We start from the raw sequence: 23719 nt of genomic DNA on the forward strand, positions 1-23719 counted from the left end.
TTAGCTTCCCTAGCTATTCTAATGTTCTAGCTATTTAGGAAAGTATTTTCTAAAGAAAACAAAATCCATTAATAGGTAGTATCCATATATAAAACATTCAGCAAGATATTAAAATTCATGTCGGTCTCAGTAGGAAATGGCTACATTCTCGGCGGGACTTCTGATATGCTAATAAATTAAATATTTTAATATACAAATTATAAGGAAATAACTTCTTCAAGACAAATCCATCAATAGGCACATTCACCAAACCTTCCTAAAGATGTTCTTAATTTCTTCTTCTTGTGCATAAGCACAAGTGAAACAAATATGATTCAACTCTTTTAAAAATAGAAATAAATTATTTCTCAAATTCTCTAAATTGTCTATACATATGGAAAATGGTTGGATCCCCAATATCTCAACCTTAGAAATACCTTTAAGAGAACGATACTTCATTTAAACGTGTGGTTTTAGTTTAGTTTCATATTTCCATATCCTTTACCTCTTGATCTTTCTCTGCTTTTCTTTCTAGAGCCTCAAATTCATCCAAATCATTCTTTTCTTTTAATTTCAATTCCATTTCTTCATTTTCTCTTCTTAGTTGTTCATAGTCTAACACCAGATTATCATAGTTAGCACGAAGTGAACTCAATTCACTTTCTAAGTTTTCCTATTGCAAACAAAACCAAATTTTCAAGTCAGAGAGAATTCCAATCATATATTGTTCGTTTCTATAACAAAATTTGGATTAACCAAATAATTAATTTAACCTTGAATCATTTGGTGGTTTAGGCCATTTCCTTCTTCAATAACTTTTTAATGGTCTAGCTTGATCCAGAGTAAGATAAAGGATCTGCATTTTGGTAAACTAGCTAACTTAGAATAGAAGACAACTGTTTTGAAAGGGTTAAAATTAAAAAAAAAATCACATAAACAAATGCTCTCTCTGTGTCTGACTGGAAAAGTTGAGTCAGAAGTAGGAGGTAGGGCTCATAATGGGATACAGATCCTTAAGCTCCTTAGTAATAAGGCTGATAATTTAACTCTCCACTTGTCTTACTATCTTATTTCTCAGGTAGCTCTGAATTTAGGAAGTGAAACTGAGGGATTATTTATTGATCTTTAAAACTCTAGTGGCCTTAATTAGAACCAAAACTGTTACTGAAATTAAGTCAGAGCTAGAAATGTGTTATGACAACAACAATAAACCCTGATAACAAATGAATTTTAAAAAGAGTAAAAGGATAATGCTCTGTAAAATACATTTAAGTTACCTGACTTAGTAGCTTTGTTGCTGGATTCCACTCTATCTCAGTTAATGTATCAAGAGTGTTACTGAAAATATCAGACTCTGAACAGAGAGCTATAATTAGAGGGAAAAGAAATTTATCCATAAACTTGTTATTAAGTTTCTTAAAATTCAAAGATAAAAAAAAATCTGATCAGAGGTAATAAACTCAAATTAGCTAAATTGTGCTCACAGTATGATCATAGCCAGAATACATTAACAACAGATGTGATCATTTATATTATTGTCAATTAAGAGCACTGGTTAGAAAGAGTGATAACATATAGCGGTCCTTAATACAATATAGGTAAAAAGGACAAATTCTAAATTTGAGATTTGATTATATTAAGTAGATTTAAAAATGCCCCTACAAAATATTTATAACTATGTTGGAGACATAATTTTGAAACGGATTCCTGTGTAAATGCCATCCTTTCAAGGTTAGCAGAGTTGAAGGCTGATGTTTGTTATATGGATACTAATTTAACTGGATAATGATTAGAATAAAAACATGTGTTTCAACTATAATGCATTATTTTTAAGAAATCTAGAAATCGAGAACTTCATGAACGTTCACTTTCTTAAAATTACTTATTTTTATCATTATCTCCATTGTAATTACACCTAAAATATATAATTTTATTTAAATGTGTTTATCATATTAACTGAATTATAAATAAAGTCTCTCTTCATAGGGATGTTTTTATATTTAAAAGTAATTGAAAAAGTACTCACATTCATCAATTTCTCCTAAAGTTACAGCAGCCTTATGTGTTTTTGTTGTTACATTCACTGGCATATTAAATTCATTTACATAGTTTGAGTCCTTCATTTTGTTAATTTTGCCAAGGCACCAAGTGACTCTTCGTTTTTTTTTAGCCTGAAGAGAAAGAAATAAAAATTACCTCACACAGATCTGGGCTCAAACATCATAAAACAAGGGAACTCGTTTCCATTTTAAAAAAACATTGGGACTTCCCTGGTGGTCCAGTGGTAAAGAATCCAGCTTCCAATGCAGGGGACGCAGGTTCGATCGCTGGTCGGGAAACTAAGATCCCACATGCTGCAGGGCAACTAAGCCTGTGCCACAACTACTGAGCTCCTGCACCTCAACTAGAGAGCTTCCATGCTGCAAACTACAGATCCCATGTGCTCTGGAGCCCACATGCCACAATTAGAGAGAGAAAACCTGTGGCCACTAGACAGAAGCCTGCACACCGCAACAAAGAGCCCAAGCGCAGCAACAAAAGATCCTGCATGCCTCCGTGAAGATCCTGTGTGCCGCAACTAAGACCCAATGCAGCCAAAATAAACAAATAAAAACACCCCCCCCCAAAACAAACAAAAAAACTCCACTGACTTGGCAGAATTTTTACTAAGTCTACTTTAATATCTTACCAGTTTAAGGATAACCTGAGATAAGAAAACATATTCAAACTTTTCAAATCAGTATTTAACCCCATAATGAATTCGATGAAACTACTATTTAAATTACATATTTTATTAGAAGGTTTACTTATAAGCTTTTCTGGAATGTAACTGAAAGGAATCGGTTGACTCTCAACTCTTCAAGTAACCTGGTGGTATACGGAAGCCAGTTAATCCCATTATAGTTATTTAGCTTACAAGATACCTTACTTTATTCCTGTTTTTCTCTTCCTATCATTTTAGATTCCATAGATCATCACTTCAACCATGTTTCTGGGTCAACAGCCTCAAATTATTTGACCCAATCTCTGTTCCCCAAACCTATCCCAACACAGTGTACACTCCGATGAATTACAGTGTCTTTTAAGACTTTATCAGCCTCCTGAACACTGCCAGGGCATACAGTCAGAAGACTGGCTGCCACCATCATCTGGGTCCTTAATGCTTCCTGGTAAGACTCCTTTCCTCCTTGTTGGCTTTCTTTTCTATTCTTTATGAAGGTTACACTATTCCAAACTCTTAGCACTGTCTATGATCTTGTGTCTCCACCATCTCCTGCTATCACAGCAGAAAAATTAAACTTCCTACTTCAGAAAGACAATATAAGCCTAAACTTACAAAAGCATTACTTGAACTGACGCCTATCCTTTCCTCTGTCCTTGTTATAATGAATAGATGTTTCTCTTTCTATCTAAGGCCAGACCCTTCTACTGTATTCAAGATCCCATCCCTTTGGGTCATCTCAACCCACTGCAAGGTGGCTTTCACTACCAACACATAACTCAAAATGGCTTTTGCAAATGAGCTTCTTATTTCTAAATCCAAAGCATTTTTGTCTATGTGTATCTTATTTAACTTCTCAGCAGAATGTGACACTGCTGACCACTACCTCTCTGAAATACTCTGTTCCCTTGGTTACCCCATTCAGCTGGTTTCCTTCTAAATTCTGAGCTAAACATGGGTTCCTTCAGGGATTCTTCTTTACTGCCTTTACCTAAAAAGTTGTTGTTTCTTGGGGTTTTGTGTTTGACCCTCTGTTTTTTTCCATTTTCAACATGCTTCCAGAGCAAGCTCATCCATTCCCAGGACTCTAAATTGGACCTGCAGTAGTTAATGCCAAATTGATACCTCCATCTCAGACCTTTCACATTTTCGACTGCCTGACATCTTAAAATGGAGATGTCCTGAATCAAACACTGAGCAGCTCCACTGTTCTTCATTCAGTGTTCCTCAACTCAGTGAATATGCTACCAGCTACCCAGAAAGCCTAGTAATGCCAGCAAGTCATTTTGGATACCTCCTTCTCCCTTTCCCTGCCTCTGTGTCTACATAATCACAAAATCCTGTTGAGTCTACCTCCCAAATAGCTCTCCAATTTATCCAATTTCTTCCATCTCCAGAGCCAAAATCTTTGCAGAGGCCCAATCTATCTGATGCACATAGCAGCCTCACCTTTCCAAAATGCAATTCCGATTATGTTCCATACAAGGCTTTTCCTTGTCCTTAGCATAATGCAACATTCAAATCCTTCACTGAGGTTTTAAAATGCCCCTGCCACCGGAAAGTCCAAGAAATATACTGTTTTTCCACAATTTTAAGCTTCTGTACATTTAAGTGTCTTCCTGAAACACTATTCCTTACACCTTCCACTGGGCAATTTCCTACTCATCACTCAGTCAACAAATTGATCTAGAGCATCTTCTAAATACTTAGAATGGTGACCTGAACATAATGTCTATTAATAATTATCTTAATAGTATATATTTATTGAGGACTTGCTGAGCAGAAAGTATAGTGTTAAGCATGTACTGTATGTTACTTCACTAAATTCTCACAACAATCCTGTGAGGTGGGGATCAAGCTATATATCACAGATAAGGAAACTGCAGCAAAGTCTATTTGAGAAATTGCCCAAGGTCAAGTGTTAGGAATTGATAGAACAGGGATTCAAACCCAGGTAGTTCAAATCCAGAGGCTGTCCTCTTAAGAAAATATCTGTTGGATAAATAAATCCCTACTCTACTAAAAACAAAAACCACAAAAACTGGAAGCCAGAATTTTGATCAGTATGTTGATCTATATTCTGGGTCAATTTCCTGATATTAATATTTCTGTTTCTTTAAACAGAAAATATTCCCACATACTCGAGACATCTGTGGTTTCCAATCCCTAATTAATTTTATTTGAATTTCTTAAGAAGCATATTGCAAATAGATTCCTTGAATATACTCTAGACTCTAAACCATGAAAGACTCCAAATAGCCAAAACAATCTTGAGAAAGAAGAGCAAAGCTGGAGGCATCATGCTTCCTGATTTCAAACTGTATTACAAAGCTATAGCAATCAAAACAATATGTATGATAGTGCCATAAAAACAGACACATAGACAAATGGAACAGAATAGAGAGCCCAGAAATAAACCCTACACATATATGATCAATTAATTTACAACAAAGGAACCAGGAAGATACAATAGGGAAAGGACAGTCTGTTCAGTAAATGATGTTGGAAAAACTGGACAGCCATATGCAAAAGAATGAAACTGGGCTTCTGTCTTACACTATACACAAAAATCAACTCAAACTGATTAAAGACTTGAATGTTAACACCTGAAACCATAAAACTCCTACAAGAAAACATAGGTGGTAAGCTTGAATCTTGAATTAGGACCTCTACATTAGGGATCAATATTTTTTAATGAACCTCTTCTCTTAGGTGTTTTGTTGCTATATAGGTAAATAGCAACACAAAAGTTCTGGGTTTCTTGAATACACTGTATCAAAAGATAAGAAATGCATAACTATGTAATGAACACGTAGGAATACCCGTTCTATTCTCTGTATACGAAGTTTAAGTTGTCATCTTTTAAATTTTACCTTTAATTCCTGTTGTAATGTGAGGGAAGAAGAGGTCACCAGCATCCGTGTTAAGTTTTGAATTTTCTCAATCTGCACTTTTTGAAGTAGATCTTTTTCTTCCAAAAGTTGTGCCATTTGGTCTTTTTCCATTGCCTGGGCCCGAGTCTCTAAAGAAACCTACAGAATGTAATATTGGGTTATGTTAATAACAAATGTAGCTAGATTTTAAAACCTCGAAAGTAGCTTAAAAGAACAGAATAGAAATTTGTATGTGAACTAAGAGAATTTTAATTTTATTGAAATACAATATACCCTACCTGCAGAACACCAATACACAGTTACCATAATCAGTAATTTCTCAAACTAAAAATAAAGTCAAATATACGTTTCTTCTCATGTCACTATTCTATATGCCATTACAATGCTGTTAAAGCAATTCTATTAGTTGCCTAAAAATATATAAATAGTAGGCAGAGAAGTCACAAAAGCAGATATTTGAATACCTACAGCAAAGGAAGAGATGTTTTCATAGGACTACCATTGATATTTTAGCTTATTCCTAAAAAGATCACTAAAATGCAAGATTTATATAAAATAGAGGACCATAATAGTTAAAACAAACAATGACAAGTGATTACGCTATATTATTAGATTGCTATCTCAGGGTTGGAAGAAAAATTCAAGTTAACGTGAAACTAGACAAAGTAGTTTTAGGTACCTATACATGGTCTCTCTTTTTTAACCTAATTCCCTATGTATAATTTGTGACAATTAAAAAAAAATATCTCCACTTGGCCCATTTGAAAATATCAAATTTCCCCCCTTGAAAATGAAAAACAAAATCTAAAATAACTTCAAGAAACAAAATCTTTCAGTTTATAGTAAATTAAACTAAAATTTTTATGAGTTGATTTCTTCTTAGTTGAAAGCTGTTTTAAATTTAGGTTGAAAAACTCAGATATTGATGACTTAAGAATCTCTGGGCAATTAGGCAGATCTCAATTCTAAATCTGTCCCTACTCTTTACTGAAATACATGGTTCACACATACCTCCTCTAATTGCTTTTTGAGATCCATTATTTCTTTTCTGTATCTTTTCAGGAGAGCTTCATCACTTGATACCTCATTAACATAAGGAGTATTCTTCATATATTTAGCAGTGCTGGCAAACTGGGAAAAAATACAAGAGTGTTATGTGCTCTACACACAAAAATTAAGTAAATAATATTTGGTCTTCTTGTAATTAAGCTTTGTAAAGAAAAATCAGTACTCTTCCAAGGTAGTTTAATACTTTTGAGTACAGAGTGCATTTTATGCCCCTGTAACAATGCCTGTAATGCTGCAGTCAAAAGCCTCTCTCCTTCCTTTGAACGCTATCCTACTTACTAGCTACTTAAGTATTAATCCAAGGCAATCATGTTGGAAGACAGGTCTTATCTTCCCTATGAGACTATACATTCTGTGAAGCCAGGGACTCTATTTTCTATCTTTTTTCTCTGACAGTACCTCGACCCAGTGCTCAGTAGCTATTTAAAGCAATGTTTCTTAGAGTATGAGTATCAGAAGTTACTTTAAGTGGGTACATGAAGGTATCCATTATATCAAACATTGAATCTTTCATTGAAACAGCTATTCTACTGACAATTCAATTCCCCCCTACTCGTCCTTCTCCTTTTTTTAAACATAAAATGGAGGCCTTAGGCTCAGTGCAAAGGCAGGCAACAATTAGCTAGCAGGAATTTAGGAATTATTTTATTATAAGCACATACACGTTTTTTGGGTCACCTATTTGTTGCAAGTAATACGATTTTTTCATTTATGGAACTGATATAACGTTTCCTTTCATAATCAATTAAGTAAAAAAGTGAGTTTGTAAAAGAAAAATATCAAGTCAATTTCAGTAAAATAGTGTTGGATGTGGCAAAAATTGTGGAGATGGGATATGAATGACTGAATTTTGGGAAAATTAAGAAATGCTATTTAGTAGACAACACATAATTTTATTTTAACAGGTAGTTATGTGAATTTAAAAAACTCTACCTATTTTTAGTAGGTAATTTTTCCTTCTTAAAGATGATATCCCCTCCTATTAAGTTGAGATAAAAATCACACTCACCTGGAGAGTAGTAAGAGTTTCATCAAAAGACACCGGAGTAATTGTGCAGATAATACGTGTTTTTGCATTTCCTCCCAAGGAATTCTGGAGAATTCGTGTTAATTTGCTATCTCGATAATTTATGAAACCACTTAGTGAGAAATGAGTTTGGGAAGAAAAAGAGTAAGAATTTTTATATAACAAAAGTGGTTGGTTCTTAATGTAGAACCTTAAAATAGCTACAGTTAAAAAAATTAATTATTTACAGGTTACATGAGGCAGATCAAAAATACTAACTAAAAAATATTTAAAATATAGAGAGTAAATTTAGTAGGACCCAATCATATGTATAAGAAGCCACGCATGATCAGAGTCATGAAAACTTTTGAATATATGAAATAAGAACATTTATTTGAGTGTCACTAAAATATTACCATTTTTAACCTAATGAAATATAAGCATTAACAGGTAGAGTACAGTAGGATAAACATACCCAACTTGTCCATCACTAAGTTTCTTGATCACTTGTCCCAAAATAAATAAGCTTCGATTTATATTACAGCCTTCTTTGAGTCGCAAACCTGCATTTATTAAACAAATATAAAAACTAAAATCGAGCCCTGTACTGGATGATTAACTTATCAGTAAACTATGAGAGAAAGTAGAAATTAAAGGGACAGATGTTGAAGTCTATGCTTTGGACTAGATCTGAGCCCACCTTTAATACCACTGGTGGAGGAGCTCTCTCCCTAACCCTCCCCTAATTAGGTGAATCGGAAAGGTTATCACCTGAGAGAATTGGCAAAATGAAAAAGATGACTAAGAAAAGAATAAGAGGGAGGGAAAGCCCATTGCCTAAAAGAGCTCCTCTAATTCCTCCATTCAAATCTATTTTTTCCAAACCTTCAAATATAGGCAACTATAGGCTCAAAACCAAAAAAAAGTTCTCATTTTAATATTGTGAGTATGCTTACATGACTCTAACATTAAAAAAAAGTACCTGGAAAAAGCTCTACTCCAGTTTTATGCCCCAACCAGTTCCTGTTCCCTCTACCAGTAAACCATGTTTATTATTTATTCTTCTAGATTTTTAGAAATACAAGTTCATATATATTCATTTCTCCCCTTTCTTTTTCAGACATATAGTAGCATACTATACATACTATTTTGCACTTTGCTTTTTTCACTTGGCAGTATATTGTGCATCATATCAGTAAACACTGGCCTTTTTCATAGCATAGACTTCCATTGTATGGATGTATCAGAAATTATTTACCTAGAACCCTGTTGAGGGATATGTAGGTCTTCAATCTACCATGTATACAAAAAATACTGCAACAAATAACTCTGAATAGCTATTATTTCACAGGTGCATTATTCAGCTATTGCTGTAATATTGCTGCTTAACAAGCCACCTTAAAACAACAAGCATTTATTTCCTGTTTATGGGTCTGGCTTGGTGGATACAGGCCATGCTCAGCTGGGTGTCTTTATGTCAGGCTGCAGGAAATGAACACACAGAGAGGCCTGACATCTTTATGATTTTGCACCTTCCCATCTAAGTATGCTTTTCCATTTGTTTAAGTATTTGGTTATGTCCTTCAGGTCTGTTTTGAAGTTTTCTTTATTTTGGCCCTGTGCAATTTTTGTTGAGTTTCTTCCTAGGTATTACACCTTTTAAGCCATCATTGTAAACTGAGTCTTTTTGTACACTAAATATTCTAACTGGTTATTTGTATTATAGAATTATTAATGTCTGTATATTAATTTTGTGCCCAACGTCCCTTCTGAATTTTCTTACTGATATGGAAATTTAGATGGTTTTCATGGTACTCTCATGAGCTTTTCAGCTATACAATCCTATCAATTGTACAGTTCTAGTTTTTTAATTGATGCTATAGTAGCCCAAATTAGATAATTAGGCAGATACATAAGCTGCTTTTTACATGAAGGACTTTTATCACAAAATTATTATTGTCATTATTTCTAAAATGCATGGTAGCACTTTTATTCTGTGAAAGAACAGGAAGACACTCAGACCAACATATTTCATAAGTTTTCATTACCTTCAGCACCTGTTTGAGCAGCTCTTTCACTGCCAGCAAGATCAACCAAATTCTGTAAGATAGATGATAATAAACCTTTAGGAAGCATAATGAGATAAAACCCAAACTACTGAAAGAATATTTAAAACACATAGTTTACTTGAATACCCCATCTGTACCCTCATCTTTCACCCACTGTTCAGGCCTTCCCTTGTCAAACCAATCTGTAACCCTTGTTCCTTCTTTGTAATACATCCTCCATAATGCCGCCAGAATAGGTTTTCTATTTCCTACACAAAGTTCAAAACCTTATCATATGAATCTGATTCTTTGCAATCTGGCACTTGTGTGGCCCCAGCGTTATATCTATTCATTACTTACTCCTAACTCTAGCTGAACTACTCACGACACCCTAAACGCCTCATGTACTTCTACACACCCAAGTGCTACCTTTTGCCATTCTCTTTGTCAATTCTAAAGTTCTAGACTGCCCCTAGTCTATTCAGGACCAAAGGCAAATGTTACCTGCTCAATGTAGCTTTGCTGATTTTATCCTTCCTCCTCCCATACCTTGAATGAATTGCTCTTTTAACTGTACCCAGAGGTCATTATAGATATGACTTATTCTTACAGCACTTATTGTGTGGAGCTAGTCATTTGTCTCTGACTCTACTGTAGCATTTTAAAAAGCACAGACCTCTTTCATTTCACAAATATTGTTGGAAAAAAGTGACTGCCATGCTTCAGGCAGTATGTTAGGTGCTAGGGATGCGGCAATGAATTCAACAAGTAAGGTCCCTGTCCTGATAAGAGCTTATATTCTATATGGAGTGGTAAGAGGAGAGGAGGAAGTTGGTAAGAAGACAGATAGGTAACATAACCTGGTAAATGTAATACAGATAATTTAAAGAGAGTCCTGTAAGAGGAAAGAAGGGACAGAGTAGGTTCTCTGGACTGAGTGGTAGGGGTAGGCTTCCCATTAAGCTAAGATCTGGAATGACAGAGGGAGGCAGCCATGTAAAACCAAGGGAAGCACAGTGCAGATTAAAAGAGCAGCCAATACACTCAGTCACAAAACAGAAGTGAGCTTGGTATGCTCAAAAAATAAAAAGGGCAACATGGCAGAGTTGGTGAAGTGGCGATGGGACAACATAGTATAAGAAGTAGGAAGTAGGAGTCAGATTATGCAGAGCTTTGTAAGTAGGGGTAAGAACGTTGGATTTTCCAAGTGCAATGGGAAGCCAAGAGAGGGCTTTAATCAAAAGAGGGACGTATCTTGATTTAACTTTCTGAAAGATCAACCGTGGCACCCTAGATGGAGAATGAACTGGAGAGGGGCAGAAGTGGCAGCAGTTAGCCCAGTTAGGAGGTTAGTGCAGGAATCTAAGTGAGAGATGATGGTGGCTTGGGCTAGGGACTTCGTAGTGGAGACAGTAAGTACTGGAGGGAGGTCCTCTTTATTTTTTAATCTGAGAGCCCAGTAAATATTATTAATGCATTAAAAGAAAGTCAGAGATTTAAGTTACCTCTCTCTTTGAGGATTAGGCAGGTAATTATGTACTCCTGCTTTACAGTCCTGTCTCAGATACTGCTCTCTCTAAAATACTCAAAGAAGTCTAATCGTTGTTATATAGTATCTAGTACAAGTGACCTAGATACATAATAAAGGGGAAAAGTGGTGATGAAAGCATGAATTAAGGTAAAAAGATGAGAACAAGCATTAGTGTTCAAAGGCACTAAAAAGCTTAGTCTATCTATAAGAGAGGAGCTTATGTGGAACAGAAGGAAGCAAAGTAAGATTGGCTAAGCCAGATCTTGTCCAAGGAAATGCCACAAAAAAAGTAGTGCTTAGTAACATTAGAAAACTGCATAACAGACCAAAGAAAGTTAGACCAGAGTCCTAGAGGCCAGGTTCAGGAGAATGATAGAGTAATTCAAGACAGATGAGAACCTAAATGAGTATGACACCCAATGGAATGACAGGTAGAATCAGGAATAAATGGTGATGACTGGAGAAAAGGGAAAGCAGGAAAAAATGAGCCAAAATAGACTTGGGTTTCCAGCCTAGGTGACCAGGATAATGCTAGTATTACTGGAAAAAGGAATATTCATTATAATAGGAAGAAATTAATTTGGTTTTAGACCCACTGAAGTTTGAGATAATAGTGGAACAGTCTTTAGAAAGACATGAATTAGAACTCAGAGACTCAATGATGAAAAACTGAAAGCATTTCCACTAAGACCAGGAACAAGACAAGGATGAACACTCTCACCACTATTATGCAACATAGTTTTGGAAGTCCTAGCCATGGCAATCAGAGAAGAAAAAGAAATAAAAGGAATACAAATTGGAAAAGAAGAAGTAAGACGGTCACTGTTTGCAGATGACATGATACTATACACAGAGAATGCTAAAGATGCCACCAGAAAAGTACTAGAGCTAATCAATGAATCTGGTAAAGTTGCAGGATACAAAATTAATGCACAGAAATCTCTTGCATTCCTATACACTAATGATGAAAAATCTGAAGGAGAAATTAAGGAAACACTCCCATTTACCACTGCAACAAAAAGAATAAAATATCTAGGAATAAACCTACCTAGGGAGACAAAAGACCTGTATGCAGAAAACTATAAGATACTGATGAAAGAAATTAAAGATGGTACAAACAGATGGAGAGCTATACCATGTTCTTGGATTGGAAGAATCAATATTGTGAAAATGACTATACTACCCAAAGCAATCTACAGATTCAATGCAATCCCTATGAAATTACCAATGGCATTTTTTTTTTTTACAGAACTAGAAAAAAAAATCTTAAAATTTGTATGGAGACACAAAAGACCCTGAATAGCCAAAGCAGTCTGGAGGGAAAGAAACAGAGCTAGAGGAATCAGACTCCCTGACTTCAGACTATACTACAAAGCTACAGTAATCAAGACAATATGGCACTGGCATTAAAAGAGAAATATAGATCAATGGAACAGGATAGAAAGCCCAGAGATAAACCCATGTACCTATGGTCAACTAATGTATGACAAAGGAGGCAAGGATATACAATGGAGAAAAGATAGCCTCATCAATAAGTGGTGCTGGGAGAACTGGAGAGCTACATGTAAAAAGAATGAAATTAGAACACTCCCTAACACCATACACAAAAATAAACTCAAAGTGGATTACAGACCTAAATATAAGACCGGACACTATAAAACTCTTAGAGGAAAACATAGGAAGAACTCTGACACAAATCACAGCAAGATCTTTTTTGATCCACCCCCTAGAGTAATGGAAATAAAAACAAAAATAAACAAATGGGACTTAATGAAACATAAAAGTTTTTGCACAGCAAAGGAAACTACAAACAAGATGAAAAGACAACCCTCAGAATGGGAGAAAATATTTGTAAACGAATCAACGAACAAAGGATTAATCTCCAAAATATGTAAACAGCTCATGCAGCTCAATATCAAAAAAACAAACAACCCAATCCAAAAATGGGCAGAAGACCTAAACAGACATTTCTCCGAAGAAGACATACAGTTGGCCAAGAAGCACATGAAAAGCTGCTCAACATCACTTATTATTAGAGAAATGCAAATCAAAACTACAATGAGGTATCACCTCACACCAGTTAGAATGGGCATCATCAGAAAATCTACATACAACAAATGCTGGAGAGGGTGTGGAGAAAAGGTAACTCTCTTGCACTGTTGGTGGGAATGTAAATTGATACAGCCACTATGGAGAACAGGATGGAGGTTCCTTAAAAAACTAAAAATAGAATTACCATATGACCCAGCAATCCCACTACTGGGCATATACCCAGAGAAAACCATAATTCAAAGAGACATATGCACCCCGATGTTCATTGCAGCACTATTTACAATAGCCAGGGCATGAAAGAAACCTAAATGCCCATCAACACACGAATGGATAAAGAAGATGTGGTACATATATACAATGGAATATTACTCAGCCATAAAAAGGAATGAAATTGGGTCATTTGTAGAGACATGAATGGATCTAGAGACTGTCATACAGAGTGAAGTTAAGTCAGAAAGAGAAAAACAAATATCGTATATTAACGCATATTTGTGGAACCTAGAAAAATGGTACCGATGAACCAGTTTGCAGGGCAGAAATTGAGACACAGATGTAGAGAACAAACGTATGGACACAAAGGGGGGAAAGTGGTGGTGGGGTGGTGGTGGTGGGATGAATTGAGAGATGGGGATTGACATGTATACACTAATATGTATAAAATGGATAACTAATAAGAACCTGCTGTATAAAAAAACAAATAAAATAGAACTCAGAGACTCCAGAAACAATAAACATTTGACCATCGTCAACACAGAAATGGTAACAAGGGCAAACAAGGGAAGAAAAGCTACAGAACACTCCTGTGCTTTGATTAGGAGTGTAGGAGGAAAGAAGCCACAAAAGGGAATAAAGGAGCAGAGCTAAGAGCACCTGGATGTTACTATTCCAGAAAGGCCCGGAGACACTCATAAAAAGACCACCTCCAAAGAGCCAGAAAAAGACTCTTTGGGGAAGACTTCTTCCAAGAAGATACTTAGAGTAAGTGGGAAGTCTGGAGTGTTGGACCAGATGGTATCTAAGGTCCCTAGATGATGGAGCATCAAATAATATAAGAAAAGACACCAAACAGATCACTGAATATGTCAAGCTAAATTATAATTAAATGTAATTATAATTAAACTTAATTTATAATTAAAGCTAAACTATAAGAGAAAAGTTAAAATTGTAGTGATATATCACAGGCTAGGTTTGGAAAACAAAACAGAAGTTAGGTTTTATGTTTTTTGTTGTTGTTAAAGACTAGTCTACTAAAATAAATGATATACTTGTATAGTAAAATAACTGAGGTGAACTAGAATTAGATACTTAATTAAGACTCTGATTTTTCAAAATCTGAAAAACAAACATATTATAGATTTATTACTTTTTCCCCTGAAGTTTTCAAATCAAATCGAGAAATCTTACATCATATCCCACATCAAACTAAAGAATTTAGGCCTCGAAGGCAGAGAATAAAGCAATAATGGTAAGGAATAGAAAGGAAGCACAAAAAAAGAGAAATGATACAGTGCAGCAAGGAGGAATGTTTGCATAATGCTTATATTTACTTATCAACAAATAGGTATTGAATATAAACTATGTACGATGCGTTGGAGTTACAAAGATGAAGGAGATATCACTCTTCCCTTCAAGGGATTTATAGTCTAAAACACTGTTTATAATACAAAGCTTCTTTTCTTATTGTACTTAGCTATGAACTTGAATAATCTGATTTATTTTTTAACTATCTCACCCAGGTTTTTGTTCATCTCATAAGTCTCAATACCATTGGCAGAGACCAAAAAAACCCTCAAAACCCCAAAACCACAAACACACACACAAAAATCACCAAATCTCAAGATTACTTTAACTCTTAAATGTGCATGGAATCAACCCTTCCTCAATTACTAGTTAGGAAAAGCCTCAACTCCTACAGTTCTTACATCTAAAGTTCAGGAAATGGCAGCTATAAGATCACAGGAAGTAAGATTCTCTGAACTCTTCCTACATTTCCGCTAGTTATCTCATGTTAGTGATGAGACTAAACTACCAATTTATAGACGCTTTTGCCAATTAGTTAACAGTTCTCATGAAACCAAACATACAGCAGCTAAATTAAATTTTGGTTCGGCTCATTTAGTACATTATCACAGTTCATCAATACTCACCAAATGGGACACCTTGACAGATCCTTCAAAATTAGAAGGTTCACCTTTCTCTCTACTTTCCAAAATCTAGAAAGAAAAGGCAACTTGTAGAAAAATTTGTGTATTTTTAATTGGAAAGACCAAATATAGAGAATTACCTACCATCCTAAAAATGGTATGAGAACGACTACTTCTTTGATTCATTTTTGTAATTCCATAATGCCTGTTCTCTGTAAAAGAATCATATTTCAGCTGTGTATATTAAAATCCAAAGAAAAACACTAACTTGTATTTAAGTTTAGAAGTGAAAAGTGTGATTTAAAGCCTAAATATATTCAATTAAATAGTTTTTAGATGTGTTTTGAAGAAATACAGTATAAAGTCTTACTTTCTCCTTTTGTGATCCACTTCAAAGCCATTTCTGATGTATAAACAACTTCTTCTGTGAGATCAGCCACATACACATTCCTCTGAAACAAGTTTAATTATGGGAAAAGTAGAGAACTATAAGTCACTTAAAATTTTGCATTTCAAAAAGAAAGTGCAAACTATTATAGAATTCATTTGTGGAAGTTAAGAGTAGAAAATGGGCAATTTTATTCTGTACAAAAATAAGAACTAAATCTATGCTATTTACAATTTATTTCCTGTACCAAAATACACCGAATTCTAAACTGATACTTTCAGCTTGCTCTTTTTAGGTACTTATGCCACAATATTATAGCTGTCAATATTCAAAAACTATACATGTTACTTGAGATAATCTCTATAAATGTTTAAGAAAGAAAATAAAAAACAAACCATAGTAACAGGAGACACTTTAAAATATATAGAAATTAAAGGCAAATGTTCAAGAAAAATAATCCCAATGAGTAACTCTATTTTTTGAGCCACTCTGTTAACTCTGTTACTTACATTGAAGTCTTCCCGAATTATTAAAGGCTTCATTTTTTCAGTGTGACAGAGTAAGTCTGTAATGGTTTCATTGTATATCTCCATGTAAGACACACGTAAAAGAAATTCCCTATCAGGAAACTAGAAGAAAAAGATATGTGAAAACGTATCAGAAAACATCAGAGATCATCCAATTATGAAAACCTAATAATGAATGCTTATGTGCTAATATTAAATATTAAAATATTCTTTGAGAAACTATCTTTTAAATATTTTTATTGATTGATTGATTGATTGATTGATTGCGGTATATGGGCCTCTCACTGTTGTGGCCTCTCCTGTTGCGGAGCACAGGCTCCTGACACGCAGCCTCAGTGGCCATGGCTCATGGGCCTAGCCGCTCCGTGGCATGTGGGAATTTTCCCAGACCGGGGCACGAACCTGCGTCCCCTGCATCGGCAGGTGGACTCTCAACCACTGCGCCACCAGGGAAGCCCTCAAAATATTTATTTAGTTTTTAGTTGATGTATAGTTGACCTATTCCACTATGTTAGTTCCTGGTGCACAACATAGTGATTCAATATTTCCATACATGTCAAAATGATCACATGATAAGCCTAGTTACCATCTGTCACCATACAAAGATGTTACATTATTGACAATATTCCCCATGCTGCACATTTCATCCCTGTGACACATTTATTTTCTAACTGGACATTTGTACCCTTTAATCTCCCTCACCTATTTCTCTCATTCCTCCAATTTCCCTCCCCTCTGACAACCACCTGTTTGTTCTCTGTATCTATGAGTTTGTTTCTGTTTTGTTTGTCCATTTGTTTTGTTTTTTAGATTCCACATATAAGTGAAGTCATGTGGTATTTGTCTTTCAGGAAATTTGTTTTGTTTTTTAGATTCCACATATAAGTGAAGTCATGTGGTATTTGTCTTTCAGGAAATTATCTTTGTAAAACAAACAAAAAACAAAACTTCCCCTGTGCTTCTATATTGATAATAACAAGCAACAACAACAGCAAAGCATTGTTTCAGAAATAATGAAAAGTATAGTATCATAGAATTATAACAGGAAAATACCCAGTCCAATTCTCTAACCTCAAAATAAAACCTACATATATTCAAGACATTAAAAATAATTAAAATAATGATGAAAAAACTAATTTAAAACCAACTCAACTAATTAGCTTGCCTATTCTGACCTTCTGATTCCCTTGTCTTTTATCTAGTCTACTTTTGACTGCTCCTTAATAATCACTGGTAGCTAAACAAAGGCAATGGCGACCTAATCATTGTGATAAGATTTTCCTGTTCCTTAATGCCCACTTTTTGGTGGGAGTACTGTTTCATGATTCAAAGGAAAGAATGAAAGAACTTTAAGCTTTGTAAGTTAGTAAGTTTGTGGGAAAAAAATGAATCTATGCTATGCCTTCCTTCTTTCCTCATGGATAATCAAGAGATAACTATAAATATACTTCATCATTACAAGAGAACACTAAGGTTGCTATCCTATTATCACCACTTTTACCTGCATGTACTAGAAATTTAGCTAAATTATTTACCTTCTTAATTTTTTGGAAAATGTCATGAATTGCCCTGGGTATTACTCCCAAATAATCTTGTGACCCCAACATAGTATACGTTTTTCCTGATGCAGTCTGCCCATAGGCAAATATAGTACCTGCAAAAACAAAACACACACATGCAAAGATTAAAAATGAATCTACAGTGTATAAAACTATCAATACTTGCTAAACGGACACCCAAGACTGAAATGTTTTTGCAGTGAATACACACCATTGTAGCCTTGTATGGCAGAATCTATGATTGGTACTGCTATTTCTTCATACACATGTTTAGTAGTTTCATTACTATGAAAGACACGATCTAAAAAACAAAACATAAAAGTTAAATCAAACAAATTAACTGTTTTCATTCTGAATTAGTAGTTGCCCACAGAAATAAAATTGTCAGGATATGGTATGATAAAAGATTTAAGACACAATATTTCCTTCAACTTATTGGTCCTCTGAAAATACTCTTCTCTTTAGGTAAAATGTGTTGGTGCTCACACAGAAAAAATACAAGTCTGTTACCCTATATGCTTTCAAGAGGCAGTAGGGCATGGTGGCTGAATATGGGGGTCCAGAATCAGACTGCCTGCAAATCTTGGTTCTGCCATTTACAGTGTGATTTTGGCCAAAGTGGTTGATGTTTCTGTGCCTCAGTTCCCTAATGTGTAAAATGGATATATATTATCTTGCTCATAGAATTACTGTGAACATATGTTAATACTTAGGAAATATAGACTATTACTATTCTTTGAGAAATGTTAATGTTTTTAACATACCTAGCAAGAAGGTCTAGCTCAAACGAAACCAAAAAATGCAGATATTTGGAAGAAAAGTACTGACCAAAGCTGAAGTGCTGCTAAAGGCTGGGTTTAGAGTAGCATTTGCACTGATAAATTCACAAGTCCAGTATGTGGTTCTCTGCTTTTGTTAGTACATTAAAAATAGACCACTCTTTTAGCGGTGCCCTCACATTAAAAAGCTCACAAGAAATGGATTTGTAAATCAGGAGGGAAATTTACTGACCTACAATGAGAAATTCAGTGATCACACTGCTTGCACCATGACCACACATCTGCCCTATGGGCAGAACAATATGGAAAACCGAAGTGCCATCCGAGGGCTGCTTAAGGGTCATGATTTTAGAGCAAGGAGAAATGGCAGGATGATTCAAACTTTAATGTTATCTGTTTCAGACAGCTGGATGAGTCCAAAACCTTCATGGGCGTATATGGCTACTGAGAATCTGTGGTACTTAGGTTTTATAATCTCTGGCACATATTACCTTTTAAAAATTATGTTAATACCACCAAACATTCCTTTACCAGGAATCATTTTCTCTTCTACGTATCTTTGTAGCTTTCTAGTTAACACTAATTTGACAACTTAATCACTTACTCCTGAGGCTGGTGACAGGCTGTCACTGTTGCTCTATGGTGCCTAAGTGGCAGCATGGTAGTGTGGCTGGAACACAGATCTTGAGCCTGACTCTTTCATTTGCTGGCTGTGTGACTCCAGGCCTCTCTGCTTCCTCATTAAAATGGGAAGGTAGCAAATATATAGGCTTGTTAGGAGGATTAAATGAGTTAATATATATGAAGTGCTTAGAAGAGTGCCTGGCACATTGTCAGCACTATATACATGCTAAATCAACACAAAAATCAACCTAGTTAACCGTTAGGTCCTCCAAGTCCCTTTGTCCTAGCTAGCTCTCACTCATCCTGCAGGTCCCAGTGTAAGTGGTACCATTTCAGACACCTAGATTAGTTAGATCCCTGCTATAAACTCCCACAAAGCTTATGTCATCATAAGTGTAAATACTTGTTTAAAGCCTTTCTTTCCACCAAATAAGATCCACAAAAGCAGAGGTAGGTCCCTGCTGTATTCTATCAAAGAAGGAATACCTTCACTATTTATTCTTTAAAAAGTTTTGAAAAAGAACTGAAAAAAAAAAAAAAAAGAAAAGAAACAAATAACAACAAAAAAGGAAACAACAACAACAAAGAAACCAAACTGGAAGATCTTAAAGATGACTTGACACTAAATAACATATTTTGGGCTTACAGAGTTTTACGCCACAAGTACGTTGACGAATAAGAGGAAAAATGTCAATTTCAGTTAAAAGGCACTATGACTATAACTGTGTTTAATTTTTTATTTACTTATTTTTTTTATCATTGCTATGTTTTAAGTGTCAGTTTATTATCTTACTTAGCACACATGAATGGATGAACAATTTTTCAAAGTTTCCACTGAAGCAGTTTACTGAAGGCTTAGTTTGATCTTTAGTGACAAATCCAGTGTTATTCATAAGGCTTTTGTACTCATAATAGAAAAATGATACCAGGTTAACTTTTGATGCTGTTATAAACTTACCAAAATTGAAGGATTTACTCCCATCGACTTGATAAATTGTATTATTGTCAGTTTTCCAGTAAACTTGAGTATCTTTTCCAAGCGCCTCTTCTCTAAAAGAATAAAAAAACTGCATTTTAGAATATCTGGTCACAGAAGTTGTGTTACATGAAAGATAACTGAAAAGACCTCATCTTCTGATGAATATTTTAAAAGATGGTAATGACGTATACCGTAAATAGGATAAATGTGGAAAATCCACCTTTGAGGGGTCAAAGGTGGATTTTAAATGGGGCTTCGTGACCTCCTGCACTTTCATGGGAGTTTCTTTGCGAAGCTCTTCACTTCCACCTTCCAACCCAGTACTGGCTACTGAAAAGATACGTTGAAAATGCAACTCTGGTTATGTCCCTCTTGCTTAAAGCCTTTAAAAACCATCTGAAATCCTTAATTTGGCACATGACACCTGGATCATTGTAATTTCTCTCTTCGACCCATATCTTCCTCTAAATTCCTATATACACCGCAACTCCATACAAATCAACTGCCCGAAGGTCACTCCAAAATAAGATTTGACCCCTCTCTGCCTGGAATACCCTGACTTATGTTTCCATTAACTAACTTAACTTTTCTTTCATTCATGAAAAGTATCAGGAGTTTCCTACACAGCCCTGTCCCTCCCCTAAACTATCTCACTTAAGGACTAGACTCCTCTAGCAAACATTCTCCACCTGTCTATCATAACACCTGTCATGATGTATTATAATGCTTTCTTTATGTAGCTTTCTTCTAATGCATTAATGAGCTTCTTAAATATAGGAAATTCCTCATTTTGATATTCTTATTTATTAAACACCCAGTAATGGTTAACAAATGTTTCTCAAACAAAATGTGTCAGCATTCTGGGGCAAGGGCCCGAGACAGGCAAAGCAAACAGACTTCATTTTCATTTCTTCCCCTTCCTGTTTTTTCTCTATAGCATTTATTACTCCAGTATCATCACTTAATACTTCATATTTTTCACTTTATTTTCTGTCTACCCCCTCAGAACGTAAGATCCACTGGACAACGATGGTAGTGTGTGTTTAGTACAGTACACTGTACTAAAAAAAAATCAATTTTGATGAATATCGGTCATTCAACCTTCTGAACGTGGAGTTCAGTCACTGAAGTGTTGAGTGTCTACCGAATACAATGGAAGAAGACTGACTAGTTCTTGCGCTCAAGGAGTATACAGTAAAGGGGGAGAGAGAGTCAGTTAAATGTAAAATGACTAGCTGTGAAGAGTGCCAATAAGGATTTTTCCTATGCGACTTTCCTGGGGGAGGGATGGGGAGCGCAGATGGGGGGACGGCAGAGTAGCGCAGGGAGTAGGGTCTTTAATGTCGGCGAGCCTGAGTTATAGACTTAAGAGAATCCCAGAGCTGGAAAGTATCCTCTAGATCCTCTAATCCTGGCCCGTCACTTTACACATAAGAAACCAAAGCACAAAGCGGGTCAATGGCCGAGTTTCTAGGCAGCGGAGCAGGAAGGAGCAACGAGGACTCACTCCTCCGGCTCAGGCCTGGGCCGGAGGCCGCAACGGGAACCTGGGCAAGGTCTGGCCCACCTACCTGCTGTTGAGCGGCCGAACCCGCACGCAGACGGCGACGGCTCCTTCGTCGGCCATCCTGCCGGGCTGGATCCCAGGAAACTGTACAAAAACCTCCGCGGCCGGCGCTTCTGAGTGTAAGAGCCACCCCGCCTTTAAATTTAAAATTTCCCAAACGCCGCGTCTGATTGAGCCGCGGCCTCGTGACGTCATAGGCCGTTCCATTTGCGTCGCGGCGCGGGGGACGCCAGGCCGGCGGCGCGTCCACGGTTAAGGGTTGGGGGAGCAATTATAAGGGTCTGGAGGAAAAGGAAGCTTGGGGCTCGCAGACAGGGTCCGGGGAGCCCGCGGCCAAAGGCTCTCAAGGTAATAGCAGAGATAACTATTGTTTGCTAAACGCCGTTGAAGTGCTGACAGCCGTTTACAAACGCAGTCCTCCACCCCACCCTTAAAGAGTTTGCAATCTGTGGAAAAACAAAGCCGAGGATTTTTTCTTCACTAACAAAAGAGAATTAGGACCTTTAAAGAATTACACTGTTATTTGGGTTTTTTTAAAAATTTTAAACAAAACAAAACAAAAACACCTCAAATCCCAAGAGTTGAAAGTTACTGCCCAGCCCAGAAACAGAAGAATCTTGTGCTCCTTGGAAACTCTTGAGTTTAAGTTTTTCCTTTCCCTCTCTTTTTTTTTTTTGCGGTACGCGGGCCTCTCACTGTTGTGGCCTCTCCCGTTGCAGAGCACAGGCTCCGGACGCGCAGGCTCAGCGGCCATGGCTCACGGGCCCAGCCGCTCTGCTGCATGTGGGATCTTCCCGGACAGGGGCATGAACCCGTGTCCCCTGCATCGGCAGGCGGACTCTCAACCACTGCGCCACCAGGGAAGCCCCCTCTTCTTTTCTTTAAACTCATTTTTTCCATTTTCTGTGAGTTCCTAAGAAGTTGACTTAGGAAAAGAATTATTGAAGACTGGAAAAACTCATTTAGTAGTGAGGTGAAACTTTTTTTTTAGCAGAAATGGGAAAGTGATTCTAAATAATTATTTCCCAGAAATAGTGCTTGGTTTCCTTTGTTTTAAATGTGTCATAGTAAAGTATTAACATTTTCTTTAGGAGTAGTTTCAGTTTTAGTTGATTTAAGAAGGATAAAGAATTATCCCCTTTCCCTCACCAAAAATATGACCTGCAGTTACTAATAATTGTTCATTATTTAGAGGATTAGAAAACTACTGATTTAGTAAAACTATTTTGGAAGGTAATCTGGCAATATCAATAAAAAACTGAATTGCTGTCCTTTATGCCAGCAATTCTGCTTTTAAGGATTTATTTATAGATATATGAAGAATCTTGCTATATAGCCATATAGCTATTACTGTAGTTGCAGCATCACATATAGTTAGCAAATGACAGGAAGCATATTAAGTGTCAATTAATAGGAAATGGATGACATTTTATCACTACAATGAAACATTATGTGGCGAGTAAAAAGAATGATAAAGCTCTTTATGTGTACTTTAGAAAGTCAGCCAAGATGTTTCATTAGCTGGAAGAAACCCAAGATGCAGAATTGTGTGCACAGTATGGTGCTATTTGATATTTTCAAAGGATATTTATATATCTGCATATGCATACATAATTTCTGGAAAGATACACAGAATATACCTAGTTTCCTTAGAGAGGGAGGACTAAGTTAGATAAAATACCTATTTTTCATTGTATACTATTCTGTAATTATTAATATTTTAAGCATGCAAATATTAAGTAGTTTCATTCAACTTAAAGAAACTAGCTAGTAGAAAAAAAGTAAATAAAAATGAGTTTGTTCATTCAAGATTTGTTTTGGTTAACCAAGAGTAGCCTAACCAAAATACTAC

The 23719-nt window shown here is 36.0% G+C and overlaps 1 protein-coding gene across 5 annotated transcripts in view; it reads right to left on the reverse strand.

Annotated features, from left to right (window-relative positions):
• Nucleotides 1–21992, reverse strand: part of CENPE (centromere protein E) — a 73294-nt gene extending 51302 nt beyond the window's left edge. For all 5 annotated transcript variants that reach the window (XM_081250225.1, XM_081250224.1, XM_081250223.1 and 2 more), the window contains exons 1-16: nucleotides 21872–21992; nucleotides 20280–20371; nucleotides 18130–18219; nucleotides 17895–18013; nucleotides 16342–16461; nucleotides 15815–15896; nucleotides 15589–15656; nucleotides 15448–15513; nucleotides 9718–9769; nucleotides 8145–8232; nucleotides 7673–7802; nucleotides 6607–6726; nucleotides 5575–5733; nucleotides 2006–2150; nucleotides 1257–1345; nucleotides 485–652 (exon numbers count right to left, since the gene is read on the reverse strand). In XM_081250225.1, the coding sequence (XP_081106351.1) occupies nucleotides 485–652; nucleotides 1257–1345; nucleotides 2006–2150; nucleotides 5575–5733; nucleotides 6607–6726; nucleotides 7673–7802; nucleotides 8145–8232; nucleotides 9718–9769; nucleotides 15448–15513; nucleotides 15589–15656; nucleotides 15815–15896; nucleotides 16342–16461; nucleotides 17895–18013; nucleotides 18130–18219; nucleotides 20280–20371; nucleotides 21872–21927 (1644 nt within the window). In that variant the 5' untranslated portion in view covers nucleotides 21928–21992. The remainder of the gene's footprint in view (nucleotides 1–484; nucleotides 653–1256; nucleotides 1346–2005; nucleotides 2151–5574; nucleotides 5734–6606; nucleotides 6727–7672; nucleotides 7803–8144; nucleotides 8233–9717; nucleotides 9770–15447; nucleotides 15514–15588; nucleotides 15657–15814; nucleotides 15897–16341; nucleotides 16462–17894; nucleotides 18014–18129; nucleotides 18220–20279; nucleotides 20372–21871) is intronic.
• Nucleotides 21993–23719: the final 1727 nt, after the last annotated feature.

Source organism: Mesoplodon bidens (assembly GCF_964165515.1).
Source record: "Mesoplodon bidens genome assembly, chromosome: 1".
In the NCBI taxonomy this organism is placed as follows: Eukaryota; Metazoa; Chordata; class Mammalia; order Artiodactyla; family Ziphiidae; genus Mesoplodon; species Mesoplodon bidens.